We start from the raw sequence: 20,944 nt of genomic DNA on the forward strand, positions 1-20,944 counted from the left end.
GATTCATTTGGTTGATGCAATGGGCGATTGCGGGATTTAGTAAGCTAGAAAAGACAAGGTTCGATGTAACCCTGTTGGAGCAAGAAGCTTGGAGGGCTTAGGTGCATTGGGTAGATTAGGCTTGGAGGGTTTTCTACTATTCATGTATCCCAACTTTATTTTCTAGTGGATTATTGACCACTTGGAGGGTGGCGGAGAGGTTTTTCGCCGAGTTCTTCGGTTTCCTCTTTGATAACACATCGCCGTGTTATCCTTATGTTTGTATCTCTGTTCCCTTACTCTTTACCTTTTAATTGCTGTCGGGATTGTGATTAACTATGGTTTAGAGTGTTTTACCAATATGGATATAGCTTATATTTCATATTCCGCACATATATTGTTAGATTATAAGCTTGTGTTGGTATTTTTGTTTTTGGGGGTCTAAACGTTCATAGGTGTTTTACACACAATTTTAACTTTCATACTTGTTCCCATCACTCACCCAACCAAGAATACACAGAGTACTATTGTCACGCCCTGCCCCCATATGCACGATATTGTCCTCTTTAGGTGGCCTGAAGGCTCTCTTAGTCCCTCAAGGATTTTTTCTTCGCTCGTGACACCAAACTTCGTGGGAAAAGGACTTATACACATCAAGGGAGGGTACCCTTTATAAAGCAGGCTCTGGACACTCACTTGAGCAATGTGGGACTCTTGGCACCCAGTGCCTCACCCCCACCCTCAGTGGAGAGCCATCCTCGGGTCTGATACCATATGTCGCCCCTCGCCCCCATGTGCACGATATTTTCCTCTTTGGGCGGCTCGAAGGTTCTCTTAGTCCCTCAAGGTTTTGTTCTTCCTACGTGACACCAAGCTTCGTGGGAAAAGGTGTCATACACATCAAGGGAGGGCACCCCTTATGAACCAGGCTCTAGACACTCACTTGAGTGATGTGGGACTCTTGGCACCCAGTGCCTCACCCACACTCTCAGAGGAGAGCCGTCCTCGGCTCTGATACCATTTGTCACGCCCTACCCCCTGTGCATAATATTGTCCTCTTTGGGTGGCCCGAAGGCTCTCTTAGTCCTTCAAGGTTTTGTTCTTCCCACGTGACACCAAGCCTCGTGGGAAAAGACCTCATACACATCAAGGGAGGGCACACCTTATGAACCAGGCTCTGGACACTCACTTGAGCGGTGTGGGACTCTTGGCACCCAGTAAGCGATGTGGGACTTTTGGTACCCAGTGCCTCACCCATACGTTCAGAGGGTGTGGGTGAGGCACTGGGTGCCAAGAGTCCCACATTGCTCAAGTGAGTGTTCAGAGCCTGGTTCATAAGGGGTGCCTTCCCTTGATGTGTATGAGGCATTTTCCCATGAGGCTTGGTGTCATGTGGGAATAACAAAACCTTGAGGGACTAAGAGAGCCTTTGAGTTGCCTAAAATGGACAATATTGTGCACATGGGGTTGGGGCGTGACAAATGATATCAGAGCTGAGGACGGCTCTCCTCTGAGGGTGTGGGTGAGGCACTGGGTGCCAAGAGTCCCACATCACTCGAGTGAGTGTCTAGAGCCTGGTTCACAAAGGGTGCCCTTCCTTGATGTGTATGAGGCCTTTTCCCACAAGGCTTGGTGTCACGTGGGAAGAACTAAACCTTGAGGGACTAAGAGAGCCTTTAGGCCACCCAAAGAGGACAATATTGTACACATGGGGGCGGGGCGTGACAAATGGTATCAAAGCCGAGGACGGCTCTCCTCTGAGGGTGTGGGTGAGGCATTGGGTGCCAAGAGTCCCACATCGCTCAAGTGAGTGTCTAGAGCCTGGTTCATAAAGGGTGCCCTCCCTTGATGTGTATGAGGCCTTTTCCAACGAGGTTTGGTGTCACGAGCGAAGAACAAAACCTTGAGGGACTAAGAGAGCCTTCAGGCCGCCCAAAGAGGACAATATCGTGCACATGGGGGCGGAGCATGACGACTATACCATAAGATAGAGATAACATAACCTCAAGTAGGATGAAAGGTGTTCCTTACCTCGCTACTGTTGCCATTTTGGCTTTGGCATTTTCCCTTGCTTCTGCCTATGACCCTAGTCCTTTGCAAGACTTTTGTGTTGCAATTAACAACACTGATTCTACTGGTATGTACATGCTCTCTCCTTTATTTTTATTTAATTTGATAAACTGCAAATATGCATGCTCTCTCATTATTAGCAGTATGTAGTAGTGTTATCATTACCTATGTTCTTTTGAGATCATTATAATGAAGTTCTACACATTAATGAAATTATTATCATCACCTATGTTATATCATCCACAATAGATTTTTTTTTCTCCTACATGAAATGTTATTTTCCATTATTACAGAATTCTCTTCTTTTTGAAAATAACAAACTTTTCTTTGTGTAGTATTTGTGAATGGAAAATTTTGCAAAGATCCAGCAACTGTCACAACTTGTGATTTTTTCTTTCCCGGACTCAATATTCCTGGAAATACAGCTGCAAGTAAACTCGGATCAAGTGTCAATCTTGTGAACGTCGATAAATTACTAGGTCTCAACACTCTAGGCATATCTTTGGCTCGTCTTGACTTTGCACCATATGGCTTGAATCCTCCCCACATTCACCCGCATGGCACTGAGCTTTTGGTAGTTATGGAGGGTGCTCTATTGGTTGGATTTGTCACATCCAACCCAAACAAAATCTTTACCAAAGTTCTAAACAAGGGAGGCGTCTTTGTATTCCCAATCGGTCTTATTCACTTCCAATTCAACATAGGGTAGACTAATGCTGTTGCATTTGCAGGTCTCAACAGTCAAAATCCTGGGTTGATTACCATAGAAAATGCAATCTTTGGATCTAATCCTCCCATCAATCCTGATGTTCTCGCCAAAGCCTTCCAGTTGGACAAGAATGTTTTTGATTATCTTCAAAAACAATTCTAGTCAAACCACAATTTGTAAAATAATTTGTAATAGGAATGATGACCATTACAAAGCAGAGTTTGAATAAAGTTTACCTCGATTCCTTATATGTAATGTCATAAAAATAATTATTATCAAATAAAATTGTCTTACGATTCTTTTTTTTATGTGTCACGGTGTCCAAGCAAATGCTGAGGAATTAGTGCATTACTAAATCTTGAATATACATTGGATCCACAACGTTTGAAATTGTAAAGTTGTTATTTACAACTATTTTGTGTTGGCTTTAATTCTGTGCCAAATTTGATTGTAATTTTGTTTAATCATGTTTGCCCTGTTTTTTATGTGGGATTTCATTATATGGGTTGTGTGTGAGAGAGAATGTGAAGACTCAAGTTTTTATTGAAGATCAAGTGGATTTCGCGAGAAGTTTCGCGAGAAGTCTTCCCGCGAAGTGAGCCACGTGCAGAGCACATGATTGGAATGCGAAGAGTCATGACAGCTGATTTTCGCGAGTAATTCGGGGGTAAGGTGTTCCCACACGAAATTCCCGCGAAACGTTCTATTTTGCTATTTTGGCATACCTACTCCACTACGTCTTCACCCACACTATATATACGTTTATTACCCACATATTGGAAGAAGTAATTTTCATAGAGAAAACCCTAGCATACATACTTGAGAGTTAGAGATTGTTATATTCACAATCATCTACACAATCCTTTGTGGTTTTCCTTATACTCCTACCTCTCCATATCCATATCCTTGAGAGGTTGATAGCCCAAACACTTACCACACCCATTCTAAGAGTAAAGTGAGGTTTTGGTGCTATTAGGAAGCATTGGAAGAAGCCAAGCTTTGGCGGATGCAATCAAGTGTATTGAAGGATTCGGAAAGTTAGACAAGATATGGTTCTGAGAAACCTTGTTGGAGTAGGAGTTTGGAGGGCTTAGGTGCATTGGGTAGATTAGGCTTAGAGGGTGTCTTGCTATTCGTGTATTCCAACTTATTGTCTAGTGGATCGATTTACCGCTTGGAGGGCGGCAGAGAGGTTTTCGTCGAGTTCTTCGGTTTCCTCTTCGAAAACACATCGGTGTGTTATTTTGTGTTTGCATCTTTCTTCCCTACTCCTTTAACTTTCATTTTACTAGTTAATGTTTGATGAATATGGCTTAGAGTAGTCTTATTGTTTGTTCGCTTGCATTTACTCTATTCCGCACTTAGTTAATTTATAGTAAAACCAACCGAGCCGTATTGTTTAATTTGGGGGTCTAAACAGCTCTTGTGTTTTAGCACATATTCGAGCTTTCAGAAATCACAAGCACTTAAGAAAAAAAATGTATTAAAAGCTACTTAAAAAAAAGTTGAAAGTTCAATAATTCATTATGAAAAAGCATTGTATCTTTCACGTTTCTACTCTACATGATCAGTATGAGACAGTAATGGAGAAATTAAAGGTTTGCAGCTAAATTCAAGCTTTATTGATAGTTAATTACTTAGGAAAAGCACTTATTTCTTTTTTGTTGAGAAACAAACACACACATATAAGGGAGAGGGAGCGGTATTCGAAGTACTTCTAACACAAACACACCACACTTTAGTTATATATGAAATGAAATTACTGTTAGGTTCTATATGTGTCTACGATAATTAGCAAACATGTGATCACAAACTTGTCTAGGAATAGATCATAGTATCTATAAGATAGATTAGACAATGCTCAAGAAACTGACAAGATAGTGTAAAAGAACATGAAACTACAGAATCAAGGAATCAAAATATTGTAGTTTTGATCGATCGAAGCTGTTGTTCGACCGATCGAAAGTTGGTTTTGAAAATTTTTTTTTATAGCTCATTAAGCCAAGTAAGTGATTAGGTTTTCAATCCAGTTTCAATTAATACTTAAGGGAACCCTAATACACGTTTTCAGGACTTGGAAAGCTACTCTTATGAGCTCTAAAAGGTTGCGTACCTTGTACTCTTTCATGCTTTTACTAGAGATCATACTCACACACTTAGTACGGCTGGAATCAAGTTGCAACCCAAGCTTTAACAATCCAGTGTACATGAGATCTAAAGAGTGAATTGAAGGTTCATATTGGAACATATTTATATCAGAGAAGTCTATGAGATTCAAAGCTAGGTTTGTTAACTTTAGATAGGTTTACTATGAATTGATATTTTGACTATAAATCTCTATCTGATAGTGGATAGTTCTTCTTGGAATTGGTCTCCCCAGGTTATTCCTTTGGAACTAGTTATTTTATAAGGTTTCTGGGTTATCATATCTTGTGTTATTTACTTTTTCGCTGTGTATGATATGTTTGTTCAAGGGACTAAATCTAACACTTACCTATTAAGATAATGGAAAATTTGATATCAATTTGTTGTGTTGACAATGGAGTTATTTATAGTGCACTTATGCAAAATAGAAATAGAATATATAATCATGTAGAGAATACAAAGATATCGTATATTTACAGCATTGACAACTTTTTTCTTTAAAAAAAAAATCAATTGCTACAACAGGGGGTGGGAATTTGAATTCTAAATGTCTCCATTGGAAGCACTAACAAATGTGAATTGATCTACAAAACTTTTGGATACAATATGGACAGCTTTTTTTTTTTTTTAGAAAGAAGATTTTGAATTTCTTACAAAATAGAGGTGTGGAGGAACATCCTCCATCCACACCATAAAACCAATAATATGTCTTACATGTTTAGCTAGGTTATGAGCAACAAAATCGCTTGAGTGTGGGAAAAAGAAATGCAACTAGCCTGTCACACCCCAAACCCAAAAGGGTCCAAAGCATGGGAAAAACATCTCAAAGGTACTTGTACATTTTTTTTTTATGACAATTCAATTCAAATAAATCATATCAAATACCAACATCAAGAATTATCATAATAATTCCATTAAATATACTCTCAAGGTAAGCTAGAGCTCCATGCAATAACTACAAGGACCATTGGCCACAAAAGAATAGAGGTCTGAATAAATAATTACATATCATCAACTTGTCCCATCAGTGGGAATAAAGTCATTACCACTATAATATACAGAAGAATGAGTAAAGTCTACTTTATGATGTACATCATCTAAATATCTCTATCACTAAAGTTTAGCCTCCATCAGTAGTTAGTTTAACTACTACTAGCCACCAAAAAGTTGTCTTAAAATGATTTTTGCCTACTTTGAAAAGTTTGTAAAATAATGGGATGAGTCAAAGCCTAGTAAGTAGCATAAGTAATGGGGGTGGGGGGAAATGCAAGTTTCATGATGATAAATAGTTTACGAATTATATTTTAATTTGGGAAATTCTAATTGAATACTAGAAGATCATTTTCATAATAGTATGACAAAAATGATAAAATAATGGAACACAAAGTTTCTCAAAGTAAATACCTTAAAACTATATACTATAATCTGTGAGCACTAGCAATATAATTCCAAAAGCCATAAAATCTAAAATAAGGTAATTTATCACAAATATATCACACTACCACATAGACCGGACAGGAGATCCATCCATTCACAACTGAGATGATATCATCCTCTTTGGTATGTTGTCTCTTGACCCAATGGGCAGCAGCCTCATTGAAACACCCCAGGCCACTTAAAAAAAAAAAAAAAAGAGGGTTAGATTTTTAAGGGGCCACACGTGACCCACTAACCCCTTATTTCCCTACCACACACTCATAAATATCTCCTCTCATTGTGACGGAAGATTAGTTTCGTCTTTGTGACGACATATTTAGTTCCGACTGTGTGTTAGCGATGAGTTTTGTATTTGTGGCGACAGATTAGTTCCGTCTTTGTGACGGCATTATCATGTGGCCTTAGGTTTGGAATTGTATTGTTATTGCTCACAAATTATAGCATGTAGTTTCATGAGAGCATTTTGAGAAGCTTTGTGTCATGTCATTTTATTCATTCTTGTCATATTATTTTTGGAAATGGTTTTGTAGAAATTATTTAGAAATTCGCAAATTAAAACATGATTTGTAAATTGTTATCATCATGAGACTTGCATTTCCTCCACCTCATTAATTTTGCTACTTACTAACCTCTGTCTCATTCCATTATTTTACAAACTTTTTCAAAGTAGGAAACTATCGTTTGAGACAGCTTTTTGGTGGCTAGCAGTAGTTAGACTAATTGCTGATGGAGGCTGACTTTTGTGATGGAGATGATTGATGATGTATAACTTAGAGTAGGCTTGACCCAATTCTTTTGTATCTAATAGTGGTTATGCCCTTATTTCCACTAATGGGTCAAATTGATGATATGTAATTATTTATTCATACCTCCATTTTTTTGTGACCAATGGTCATTATATTTATTACATAGAGCTCTGACTTGCTTTGGGAGTATATTTAATGAAATTATTATGATAACTCTTGATGTTAGTACTTGATATGATTTTATTTGGATTGAATTGCCAAAAGGAACAAAATCTACAGGTACTTTTGAGATGTTTTTCTCATGCTTTGGACCATTTAGGGGTTCGGGGCGTGACACTCACCCATACCCTTAAGGTTTTGTCTCTCCCCCTATGGGTAGTAGAGAGAATGTGTCAAATATGACATCTTTTGCATGTGGTCTTTTGGCCTTATGAGTAGCAGCCTCACCCACACACAATCAAGGAACCTCTTCCTCCTATAGGCAGCAGGGAAGAATGCGTCATCCAAAGTGAAAGGGCAATGACCAAGATTTGATTTCGTTGTTACAAAGACTACAGAAACCAAATCGGGTGATCACTTGGAAATCACACATGGCATAGAATTAAAACCATATAAAGCTCACAGGTTATATGTACTTTGAAACACATAATTTATATCCAGGTAGGTTCAAAAACCTTGAATAACCAGAACTTCCACAAAGTTTGTAAAGTTTTCAACTTCAATTTTTGTCAACCTGCAAAAAGCTTAATTCTCCAAGCTCCAAAGGAGATTAGCTAGAACCTAAACAATATCAAGCAAGCCTATCACAATAAACACAAAACTTGAAATTGTATGTAGCTACAAATTAGGAATTGCCAAATAAACACTTAATTAGGCAGTCCTAGTATTCAACCTCACAATTAATGTATTATGATTCCAAAGTTTCTCAACAAATTAATTTACAAGGCATAGACTCTAATTATAAAGTTAACTTATTCAATATCATCTCCAACATTATGACTAGTTTCCACAAGATTTACACAACATCATCAAGAGACCCAAGAAAGCAAAATCAAAATATCCTCCAAGACAAGAAATTTAGAACTTCAACTAACTTCAAATAAATCCAATAGCAATGGAAAAGTTTGTTTTACCAACTATCACATTTTATAACTCAAAACTTCTAAATTTTCACCATAAATAAACCTTAGATAGTCACCATTAGTACAAACCATAAACCCACTCATCAAATAATTCTACCAATACAAAACCTATACATATAAATACATAAATATCACTTCCAAAGCTCATAAATCATATGGGTATCATTACCAAAATTTAGATTAAAATAACCACAAGCAAAAGTGTAAACCCCACTAAAAAGATTAAAAAATTTTAAAATAAAAATTTTCTGGTGATCTTGTTGGAAACAAATGATGGTGGAGTTGGTGGTGTGGAGTGTACGGGTGGGAGAGTGTGAGGGAGTGATAGATTGAGAGGAGCATACGAGAGAAAATGAAAAAAGGAAAGAGAAGAAATGAGTCAGCCAGCTAAAGAGATAAGGCGATAAGGTGAAATATGCGGTGGGAATTAAGTAGGGTAGGTGGGAGCATGTGTGGCCTAAAAAAATCTGTCCTTTACTCTTTGGTTTTTTATAAAAGACGCTGGGATGTTTCATAGCATCTGTCGTAGCTTTGGCCAAAGTAAGAGTGTGACCAAATGGAGGCAGAGAATCTTCATTACTCTTGAGAGCTTTTATTACTAGTTCGGAGTCGCCTTCCAAGATGAATTTGGAGAAGCCGAGTTCTTGAGCAAAGGATATGGCCCTTGCCGCTGCCAAGGCTTCAACTGGATCAGAAGAAAATGGTAGCTAAATAAGTTCCGAGAGGGAAGCAATTGCCAATCCATGTTCGTTGCGGATTTTAACACCCGAACCAGGCTTGTCAATATCTCTAAATGTTGCCCTGTCAAAGTTTAACTTGAGAGAACGACTTTCAAGTGGAGGAATCCATGGAACCCGATTGGAGCTTGACGCCAAAAACAGGGACTGGTGAACATAGTGTGCATAGCTTAATGGCATATTATATGTGTGTGTGTATATATATATAATTGTTAGCATTTATTCTACATAAACTTTTCTTTTTTATTGTTGAGTTTTTTTAAGAGGATTTTTATTGTTGAGTTGACTAATCTAAAAAATTAATGTTTTCCTAGGAGCCCTGTAAATAAGAAAATAATTATCTCTATCTTGGACATCTTAGGTTATAAATTAACTTCGGTTAATTAATTCAATTATCCAAGTTGATTAATTATTTAAATTTTATGCAAACAATAAGGAGGCACAATCAAATCAACTAAACTAAATTAGATGAAGGGGAAAATAAATTTGATACGGTGATTTGATTACGATGGGGAAAATCTTCATAGACAAAAACCACACCGAGTGAATTTTAAGTCATTACTTCCGAAAAATCCGCTAATAAGAAACCAATTGGTTACAACGTACAAGTATAATGAATCTTACCTCACTGGTCTATCCAAAAATACCAACTTAAAGTTGAATCTACTGACCTATACCAGTATTAGCTCAAATTTTCAATTGGACTTGTTCTTGTAGAGAATTTTCTTTGCACAGATCCCAGTACGTGACTAACAAAAAAACAACTAAATTGTTGTTGTTTGATGCAGAGTTCTTCAACCCAAACTTATTGATCTGTAAGTAGTCTGGTACATAAACCTAAGACAAACAAAAAGTCGCAACAACTCCTGTTAAAGTGTGTATCTCAATATGAGTCTCTGTGTATTATATTGCTTTTGTATCCCTTAAAACCTAGAGCAGGAAATCCTAGAAAAGCCTAGTCATCATGGAGCCGAAAACAGATCTAGAATTTTGAAATTCACGAATCTCGATAAATTGAGATGTATTGAGGTTTGTTTAATGTCAATAGATCGAATGTATTGAGCCAGGTGTTGAGATCTTCTGTTCCATCTTTTCTTGCATTGTTTCTTGAGTATTTTTTTATGTTTTCAATAATATCACTTGTTATTACTTGTAAAGTACTTCATGACGTTCTTGAACACACCAAAACTAAGACCCATATACAAGTAAAATTTGTTTTGTCAAAAGATATGTCAATTACATAAAATGTGACCTTAACAAGACCATTTTCATGGTTCAATTAAAGGGATACATAATATGACATCATTTAAAATGGATCCATTTCATGATTTCGCTTGAATATTTTAAATCTAAACTAGTCGCGGTTTTGTGCTATGCACGGAATAATTTTACATAATTATGTTTTTGAATTCATGGTGGCTTATGTCTAACTTGTTTCTTTAAACAATGTTTTTAACTTTACTTCTCATTCCACAACTTCAATAAGCGTTTCGATGTAAGAGATCTTGCCATGAATTGTAACAAATATGATGTTGACCAAACAGTCATAAAAATTACATCATAGAACACCATAGCATGAAGTGAGAACAACAAAAAGGGACCGACAGAAGAGTATATATACCTCATGCCTTGGTAGTCAAATGCCTTGGTAGTTATTGCGGTTCTAGAAAACCATTAAATCTAATAAACAACTAAAAAATATTTAGTAATTAGTACCCACCAAATGAGATGCGGTCAATAAGATTAGTTCAACCCAAGCATACTTAATTATATGGGTCACACCATTGACTATTAAACATTCCTTAATGAGGACAGAGTCAAGATATATGCATGGGTTCAATTATTTCAATGTTAAATATACTATGAAGGTAAGGTTATTTTGTGGCTTGGAAAAGCAACACGAAAACTGCACAATGGCATTGAAGTGGTCCAATTTGATTGCTTTTCAAATGAGTACGATTAGTAGTGGTTAAAGAATGTTTCAGCCATTAAACAAGAAATTGAGAACTGTGGAAGAATTACCTAGTCTTATATGCTCCGTTTGTGAAAAACTACAGGTTCACTGACTCCTCTTTATAAATAGACATATCCCCTGTACTTTGTTCCCATCCCTTACCGAAGCAAGAATACGCAGTGTATAAGATACGATAGAGATAACATAACCTCAAATATGATGAAAGGTGTTCCTTATGTTGTTACTGTGGCCATTTTGGCTTTGGCATTTTCCCTTGCTTCTGCCTATGACCCTAGTCCTTTGCAAGACTTTTGTGTCGCAATTAACAACACCGATTCTGCTGGTATGTACATGCTCTCTCCTTCTTTTATTTTTATTTTGATGAACTGTAAATCTACATGCCTGCTCATTATTAGCAGTACGTAGTAGTGTTATAATCATCACCTACGTTCTTTGGAGATCATTTTCATGAAGTTCTACACATTAATGAAATTATTATCATCACCTACGTTATATCATCTACGTTAGATTTTTTCCCCCTACATGACATGCTATTGTCCATTGTTACAGAACTGTTTTATTTGTGACAATAACAAGCTTTTCTTTGTGTAGTTTTTGTGAATGGAAAATTTTGCAAGGACCCAGCAACTGTCACAGCCAATGATTTTTTCTTTTCCGGACTCAATATTCCGGGAAACACAGCTGCAAGTAAACTCGGATCAAGTGTCAATCTTGTGAATGTTGATAAATTACCTGGTCTCAACACTTTAGGCATATCTTTGGCTCGTCTCGACTTTGCACCATATGGCCTAAATCCTCCTCACACTCACCCTCGCGGCACTGAGCTTTTGGTAGTCATGGAGGGTACTCTCTTGGTTGGATTTGTCACATCCAACCCAAATAAACTCTTCACCAAAGTTCTAAACAAGGGAGATGTCTTTGTATTCCCAATCGGTCTTATTCACTTCCAATTCAACATAGGGCAAATCAATGCTGTTGCATTTGCTGGTCTCAGTAGTCAAAATCCTGGGTTGATCACCATAGCAAATGCGGTGTTTGGATCTAATCCTCCAATCAATCCTAATATTCTCGCCAAGGCCTTCCAAGTAGACCAGAATGTAGTTGATTATCTTCAGAAACAGTTCTAAGTCAACTACAATTTGGGAATATATTTGTAATAGGAATGATGAACCACTATATAGTTTGAATAAAGTTCACATTGTTTCCCTTGATGTAATTCCATTGAAATAATTATTATCAAATGAAATGATTTGTTATTTTTATTTTTATTTTTTATGTGTGAGTCATTGTGTCAATGAAAGGTAAAGCAATCAGTGCACGAATAAATTTTGAAATCACCTTAGATCTACAATGTTAGAAATACACGCAGCTTACTATTAAATATCAAAAATCTAAATTGTATATAAAATAGACAAAGAATTTCTTTTCGTTTATGCAAATAGGGAGGTCAAATTTAATTAGGGCTCAGTAGCAATTATTCTATGTCAAACATTTCTGCAGGAAGATTGAAGCAACATTTTTGGGTGTTGAAATAGCCAATGTATTGAGCTTCTACAACACTATGAATTCATACCATGGTAACATGAATATTGTTAAAGATATATGGTCTATGTACTTGTAGAGCAAACAAAAACAAACTTATGAGTTAGTTTAGGGCTAACTTAGAGTAGTTCTCTAGCAAATAAACCTTACTTTCATTAATTGTAGACACGAGTCCAATAGTAAAGATGTAACAGTTGAGTTTCTGCTGTGGACATATGAATCAATTTAAAATTCTACTTATGCTCTTTCTTTTCTCTTTCCTTTCCTGCAAGCACTCAACAACTTTTAGGTAGACGGATCTTTTAGAGTCAAATTTGATCTTGACCAAGCCAGGATACACCGAAATCCACAACCCAAAATTTTTGCAATCTCACAACCTTCTTCGCAGCTGCAATCACCTAGCCCGCAACCTGCAACATTACCTGTGATCACAGCCGACGAGTTCATCACCTACAGGCACCGCCAACAACTTTGTGCACCTCCGCATCACCTCAGCAAGCGATAATGTGCTATACACCTATACCAAATAACTATTCTGCTTCATTGCCTGTACTCAGGGGCAGAGCCAGAGGGGGGGCGAGGTGGGCACCTGCCCCCTCTAACTCCTAAAATTTTCTATCATATGTAGTCTAAAGTAATTACCTATTGGCATGGAGGAAAAAAAAAACAAGGAATTCTACTTGGTTGAAAGTGACTCTAACACTGGAAGAAGAAAGGAAAAAAAGTTCTCAAAAATCAAACTATATAAGCTTTTCATCAAATTCACTATTTTTGTAAGTAGCTTTTGTCTTGTCTTATGTGTTGCACCTATTTCACTATTTTTTTTAATCATTATTTACACTATTTTTACTATTTATAATACTTTTCATAACTTTTTATCCTTAAATGATGCTAAAGACATTACAAATTTTACTATTTATGTCTTACAAACTGGTATGTCACCAATCACAAAATATAATTTTAAACATTTATTCATTATATTTTTTAAGTAACACTAATCACATTTTTACTCCATCAATTTGTAAATTTTTTAGTAGCTATGAGTTATTTATTTTTGTTTATTTATTTTAATAATATGAAATATATCCATATTTACTTACAATTGTTTATTTATTTTGTTATTATTGTTGATTAATATTTTTTAGATTAATTTCACTTTTAATATTTTCTTTTAATTTTACCCCCTCTAGACTAAAATCCTGGCTCTGCCACTGCCTCTGCGTTCTAGCAAAACAAAGCAAGATGAGAACACTAGAGCTTGTGGTGCATTTGAAGTAGAACCTAAATATTTGAATACCCAAATACGTGTCACTCATGACATTCTCCTTGCGGGAATTGAACCCTGTGCCTTTGTATATATATATAGTTATTGATCAGCTAGTCCTTCCGTATTCAAGAAAACAAGTTGATGTGAATCATAGGGGTTACAAAACACACGGGTTGTTAAACAAAGTGCCAAGTGAACAAAGACTCATTGACAGGTCAAGTTTCATACAAGCAAATTGTTTAGAAACAAAAGAAAAAAACGAAAAACCATATGGCCTCACATGTTGATAGTTGACACAGGATCCTATATTAGGCTTGTGCAAAAAATATCCATGACTTCAAATTTCTTTTTATTTGAAGTCATTCTTATGAAAAGCAATGTAGTATTTGTTATTTTTTTAATAAAATAATTTGCAGTGTTTCCTTTCCTTGAAAAAAATATTTGAGGGAGAACAATTATCAAATTTTATTGAAATAGTTTAATTTAGTCAACGGAATTTGCCAACCCATCCAACCCGCTCAACTTGTCAAGTTGAAATCGTTAAGATTTTTAACCGACTTGTTAGATTTATAGATTGATGAGTTGGTGGAGGATTAGAATTTTCCCAATAGGCTATTGGTGGGCTGGATAAAAATATTGTCCTCCACCTGCCCAACCTAACTTGTGGACACTCCTATCTAATATCTTGCCACCACAGCAACATAACCTCAGTTCAACCCATTATGTTGCAATTTATTGGACTATTTAAAAATATCATGACTAATTAGAAAAAGAGTCACATGATTAAAAGTACACATAAATAATCTCTTTAATCACCACATAATGAATTAGAGGAAGATAGCTCCAAACCTATATAAAACTAAACTTTTTCCATCCAAGGAATGGTTGATACTTGCGGAAAAATATTACAGCTTATTAAACTTTCTAATTGTGAAAATCTCTCTCTCTCTCTCTCCAATTACCATAATTTATGAAAAGATATGACTAAAACTATCCCATTCTCTTTCTTTCTTTCAAAAACTAAAAAGCCTTAAAATTTTCCAAACTCACTAAAAGGGATGGCAAAAATTCCCATTTGGCATGCGCAAGTTCTTGCCTTGAAGAGCGATGGGGTGGGAATAGGTTTTTTCTCACCTCAACTCATCTCGCCTTTTCCCACCCAGAATATTTATATATTTTTTCATTTGATATATTTTTCAATTATTTATATATATAATGTAATATTTTTTATACTGATCATATTTATAATTTGTTTGGTTTATACATATTCTATTATCACTTCAAAAATACTTATTTTCTCTCTCTTTTAATACTCTCACGACTATCCATCTTTTTTCTCTTTTATCTCTAAATCATTAAGGATGACAAAATATCTCTAACTTGTTCTAAACCTGCCCTACCTCACTTTCACTCCACCTAGGTTTTCCTCACTTGTCTCATTGCAATCTCTGCTCGCATTTAAAAAAAAAAAAAAATCTAACACTTTTCTTGGAAATCTCATTTTCCTATGAGATTGTTTATTTATAGCTCTCTAAATGCCGATTTGGCCCTTTTATTTCCCTATTGGAATAGTGTTTCCCACCCCTTCATTTTTCTGATTTTTCATAAGGATTTTTTCCTAATATTTTTAAAGGATATATAAATTCAGTGTTTAATACTTGAAAATGAAGTCCTAAGCCTCAAGATAATTTTTTTATTTTTATTTTTTCAAATGTTGAAATCTCACTATCGTTCTCTGTCTTAGAAAACTTTTTCATTCTGGCTACTCATTGGAAAACTTTTTCATTCTCCATATTCCAACAAAACCCATGAAACTTCTCTTTTTTTTTTTTTAAAAAATTTTGTTTTTATGAAATCATCATTCAAGGGGAAAAAAACCTTTTTCTCACCAACAATCATCATATAAAAGAAGCATTAATACCATTTTGAAGAATCAAGCCTAGCCGCCTGCACATTCATCAGTCTTCAGCACTTGCATAAAAAACAATATCATCGTTTACAGTAGTAGCCAGCAACACATGTATTCTATCAATGGTCAAAGAACAGGCTCCTGGACGAATGTATCAAATGCCATAACGTGTAGATTGTCAGACTTTTGGATCCTGAATATAGTTTCCTGAGATAGTTCACCAATCACCACTAAACAATATTAGTACATACGGGTAACCGTAAAATTTGACCCGTTTGTTCTATTGCTTTATTAATTGAAAATGTAAATAAATTCTGATGTCATGGAGTACGAAAGCATGAATTGATTGATGCTACATTGGACTAAAATTGATACATGTGATAATAATAATCATAGGAAACATGATCACTTGAATTGCATATGGGGATATCTTAATCCCATACTCTTTGGAAGTGCATGTGCAATTAAATGCATCTCCAGTACTAATTCTATTATATTTTTTGAAGTTTAATACTTTGAAGTCTTTAAAATAATGGGGTAAGACTTGTTGAAAATATAACTGTGAATGAACAAGTTTGATCCAACAAATAATATCTCAAATAATTAGCATGAATGTACATTAGCAAAAGTAGAAAATAAACAGATGAGTTGAGGAATAATCTCAAAGTGTCCTTAAAGGTACGTTGATTTATGCCACCCTTGGTGCGATTGGTTTTGTTGGCTGAACAACCCCATGATTAGACTATAATGGTGATCTTTATGATAGGCGCACTTCCACTAATGGAGGTTCAAGAACAACCTTCTAATTCTTTGCATTTTTTTAAACAAGTAAATATAAATTGCAAAAAAAATGTTGGACCTCACATGCTTGAGATGCAATGGGATGGCACACATGAATGTGATATAAATAAAGCCTTAGTCCGCACTATGCCCACTTTTTAAGAATATGAATGGTGACTTACGGTTGTTTATAAAAAAAATAAATGATCTCACTCTTTAGAGCAATGTGGGACTCAAAAAATACTGATAAAAGTGAGGGTTTTGTGCATTAAATATGTCATTATTTTATTTTATAGTAAGAAAAAGCTGCATTTGTTTTTTGACATGCGAAATTACTTGATAATTTTCGAATATTTGATACTATTTCCGAATCTAACTATGTAACGTTGATCCCAACTCTTAAATGCCAGCTCTTCTTTGCGGTGTTTGCCACAGAAGTTGAAAATGGCTGATCCTTTCACAGAAAGATAAAAGTTCGGAAATCCGAAGTCATAATAAGGTTGTTCTGATATTGTAATTTGTCGTAAAAGAAATTGGAATATATTCTATTGGAATTCGCTAACACGTAACATCAAACATGGTTGTGTCATTCATTCATTCTTGTTTACTTTACATCTAGATCATAGATTAATCCTGAAATGTTGTTCTTGTCCAAAAAAATTCACTTTTATTTCTTTCAAAAAATTCTTTTGTAAGACGTAAGCAATGAGAATTCGTTTGTAATATTCTGTTAAAAATCTTCGATCTTAAACGAAATGCACCAAAAATATAGGGTTAACATAAAGAGAGAACAAAAAAAGGTAAACGGAAAGAATAAAAAAACATTAAAAATCTAACTAAACCATTAAGAAGTATTTGGTACCCATCAATCAAGATAAAGTCAATGAAATGATGCAAGATAAGACAATAAGATAATAAGTTTAAATCATTCGACTTAAAGAATTTACGCCACGCATTTCCATGAGGACACAGGCAATACGCATGGAAGCTTCAGTCATTTCATTTTTAAATATACTATCTACATATATAAGGCGCATTATTGGGTTGGCCAAAACAGTATGAAAACTATACAATAGCATTGAAGTAGTCAGGTTTCATTGGTTTTTAAATACGTGCAGACATGGTTAAAGAACGATTCACTTCATAAATTAAATTGATAAAGGTTTAAGAACTACCAAGCAAGAATGGTTCACCCCGTAAACTAAAAAATGATATAAATTCAAATAATTTATATGCTTTTTTTTTTTTTTTGGTGAAAAACATGGACGGGTTCACTGACTCCTCTCTATAAATAGACATTTCCACATATGCTAAATTCTCATCCCTCATCCACGCAAATAACACTCAGAAGATAGAGATAACAAAACCTCAAAAATGATTAAAGGTGTTACTTACCTTATTACTGTGGCCCTTTTGGCTTTGGCATCCTCCCTGGTTTCTGCCTATGACCCTAGTCCTCTGCAAGACTTTTGTGTCGCAATCAACAACACCAATTCTGCTGGTATGTACATACTCTCATTATTATTAGCAGTAGTAGTAATTTTCATCACGTTCATTTGAAATCATTTGAAGTTGTACACATTAATGAAATTATCCCTTCAAAAAAAAAAAAAAAAAAATGAAAACATGCCTTATGGGTGTATCATCATCTACATCAGTTTTTATTTTTTACTTGACTTGTTATTGTCCATTGTTACAGATTTTTTTTTCTTTTTCTTTTTTTCTGACAATGATAAACTTTTCTATGTGTAGTATTTGTGAATGGAAAAATTTGTAAGGATCCAGCCGCTGTCACAGCCGATGATTTTTTCTTTTCCGGACTCAATATTCCTGCAAACACTGCAAATAAAGTCGGATTCAATGTCACTCTTGTGAATGTCGATATGCTACCAGGTTTGAACACTCTAGGCATATCTTTGGCCCGTCTTGACTTTGCACCATATGGCTTAGATCCTCCACACACTCACCCTCGTGCCTCTGAGATTCTAGTAGTTGCAGAGGGTACTCTCTTAGTTGGATTTGTCACATCTAACCCAAACAAACTCTTCACCAAAGTTTTAAACAAGGGAGATATCTTTGCATTCCCAATTGGTCTCATTCACTTCCAATTCAACATAGGGCAAACCAATGCTGTTGCTTTTGCCGGTCTTAATAGCCAAAATCCCGGGGTGATCACCATTGCAAATGCAGTCTTTGGATCTAATCCTCCCATCAATCCGGATGTTCTCATCAAAGCCTTCCAAGTTGACAAGAATGTAGTTGGTTATCTTCAGAAACAATTCTAGTCAAACCACAATTTGGAAAAATAATTGTAATAGGAATGACGAACCATTAGAAGGCAGAGTTTGAAAAAAGTTTTCCTTGATTCTTTATATGTAATGCATGCAACAAAAATAATTATTATCAAATAAAATTGCCTTATGATTTTTTTATGTGCCATGGTGTCCAAGCAAATGCAGAGCAATTAGTGCATTACTAAACTGACAAAAATTGTATGAAAGATAGAATTTTTATTTCAATTTTACAACATGGCCAAATTGAGGGCTCAGTAGCACTTACCTATGTTGAAAAACATTCCTACAGGTAATTAGGGAAACAAGTAATACCGTTTATTTGTGTAATTCGACGGTTATATCTTATACCATCTACATTAGATTTTTTTTCCCCTACATGACATGCTATTGTCCATTGTTATAGAATTGTCTTATTTGTGACAATAACAAACTTTTCGTTGCGTAGTATTTGTGAATGGAAAATTTTGCAAGGACCTAGCAACTATCACATTCAATGATTTTTTCTTTCCCAGACTCCATATTCCTAGAAACACAGCTGCAAGTAACTTGAATCAAGTGTCAATCTTGTGAACGTTGATAAATTACCAGGGCTCAATACTCTAGGTATATCTTTGGCTCCTCCTCACACTCACCCTCGTGGCACTAAGCTTTTGGTTGTCATGGAGTGAACTCTCTTGATTGGATTAATTTGTCACATAAAACCCAAACAAACTTTTCACCAAAGTTCTAAACAAGAGAGACGTCTTTGTATTCCCAATTGGTCTCATTCACTTCCAATTCAACATAGGGCAGACCAACGTTGTTGCCTTTGCTAGTCTCAGTAGTCAAAATCTTGGGTTGATCACCATAGCAAATGCGGTCTTTGGATCTAATCCTCCAATCAATCCTGATGTTCTTGCCAAGGCCTTCCAGTTGGACAAGAATATAGTTGATTATCTTCAAAAATAATTCTAAGTCAACCACAATTTGGAAAAATATTTGTAATAGAAATAATACCAATATATAGTTTGAATAAAGTTTACATAGTTTCCCTTGATGTAATGACATAGAAATAATTATTATCAAATAAAATGATTTGTTATGATTTTTTTTTTTCTGTGCGAGTCATTGTGTTATAGGAAAGGCAGAGTAATTAACTAGCAACTATTCTGTCAAACATTCCGTTGAAGCAACATTTTTGGGTCTTGAAATGGTAAGAGTATTGAAATTCTACAACACTATGTATTCATTCCGAGGTAACATGGAAAAAATTATACAATGGAGAAAAACATAATACTTAAGGGGTTAAATATTGAAGACCTTTATATGTCTAAATCATACTTACAATATAAATTTATATTGTAGACACACAAAATGTGGCAAATATTGTACATAATTGCTAAAATTTGTAAATATTCTACATTTTTTGCAAATGTGTACAACATTTGTCACTTTTTGTATCTCTATAATGTAAATTGATATTGTACCGGACAATGTAAAATAAGAATTTCTCAAATATTGTTAAATATACATGGTCCAAGAAGCCCAAACCATTGTAGGTTCATGTGCTTGTAAAAAAACAAACAAACTAATCTTGAGTTAGTCTAGGGCTAACCTAGAGTAGTTCTCTAGTATATAAACCCTACTTCTGATCATGTTAATAAAAGAGTTTAATAGTAAAGTTGTCATGTTAAAAGCTTGCTTTTGCTCTTTCCTTTTTCTAAACTCTTCTTTTTTCAGTCAAATTGATCTTGACCAAGCCATGATATACCAAAATCCACAACCCAAAATTTTGAAATCTCACAATCTTCTTAGCGATGCCATCAACTAGCCCGCAACATTCAAGGCTGCAAGATTGCCACCTATGAAGCACGGGTGCGTTTCGGGATTCGAGTGCGGGTGCGGGACTCGGCAATTTTTGAAAAAGTAGGGTGCGGGTGCGGTGATTAAAAAATTATTAAAAATATTTTTATTTATATTTTTAATATATTGCTAAACATACTTTTTTCACATTATATAAATATATACCAAATTTAAAAGCAATGATAAATAATAACTAGAATACAGCGAATAGGAGAGAGCCTAGCTGAAGAGTGAAGGTAGAGAGTGAGAGAGAGGCTCAAGAAAAATGAAGAGGGAGAGGGTTGGGTCTTGGTTTTTTTCCAAACGGTGCGTGTGCATCTCTTTTTTTTTTTTTTTTTTTTTTTTTTTTTTTTTTTTTTTTTTTCCAGCC

The 20,944-nt window shown here is 35.2% G+C and overlaps 2 protein-coding genes and 2 pseudogenes across 2 annotated transcripts; all 4 read left to right on the top strand.

The window, feature by feature from the left end:
* The first annotated feature begins 1,983 nt into the window (after window positions 1-1,983).
* LOC142605735 (germin-like protein subfamily 1 member 7) lies at window positions 1,984-2,920 on the top strand (annotated as a pseudogene).
* An 8,045-nt stretch (window positions 2,921-10,965) lies between these two features.
* LOC142607792 (germin-like protein subfamily 1 member 16) lies at window positions 10,966-12,208 on the top strand. Its single transcript, XM_075779422.1, has 2 exons — window positions 10,966-11,262; window positions 11,532-12,208. The coding sequence occupies exons 1-2, from the start codon at window positions 11,136-11,138 to the stop codon at window positions 12,065-12,067; spliced, it is 663 nt and encodes a 220-aa protein (XP_075635537.1). The 5' UTR covers window positions 10,966-11,135; the 3' UTR covers window positions 12,068-12,208.
* Window positions 12,209-17,746: 5,538 nt separating this feature from the next.
* On the top strand, window positions 17,747-18,872 carry LOC142607977 (germin-like protein subfamily 1 member 7). Its single transcript, XM_075779670.1, has 2 exons — window positions 17,747-17,939; window positions 18,191-18,872. Exons 1-2 carry the CDS (start codon window positions 17,813-17,815, stop codon window positions 18,721-18,723), a joined length of 660 nt encoding a protein of 219 aa, XP_075635785.1. The 5' UTR covers window positions 17,747-17,812; the 3' UTR covers window positions 18,724-18,872.
* Window positions 18,873-18,999: 127 nt separating this feature from the next.
* Window positions 19,000-19,716, top strand: LOC142606303 (germin-like protein subfamily 1 member 7; annotated as a pseudogene).
* Window positions 19,717-20,944: the final 1,228 nt, after the last annotated feature.

This window comes from Castanea sativa, chromosome 8, assembly GCF_040712315.1.
Source record: "Castanea sativa cultivar Marrone di Chiusa Pesio chromosome 8, ASM4071231v1".
NCBI classification, from domain to species: Eukaryota; Viridiplantae; Streptophyta; class Magnoliopsida; order Fagales; family Fagaceae; genus Castanea; species Castanea sativa.

Bases quoted from the DNA above. Each gene is read 5' to 3' on its own strand.
- LOC142607792 (XM_075779422.1), top strand. From the start codon at position 11,136: ATGATGAAAGGTGTTCCTTATGTTGTTACTGTGGCCATTTTGGCTTTG. The intron at 11,263-11,531 runs GTATGTACATGC...TTCTTTGTGTAG, and splicing joins TAACAACACCGATTCTGCTG to TTTTTGTGAATGGAAAATTT.
- LOC142607977 (XM_075779670.1), top strand. From the start codon at position 17,813: ATGATTAAAGGTGTTACTTACCTTATTACTGTGGCCCTTTTGGCTTTG. The intron at 17,940-18,190 runs GTATGTACATAC...TTCTATGTGTAG, and splicing joins CAACAACACCAATTCTGCTG to TATTTGTGAATGGAAAAATT.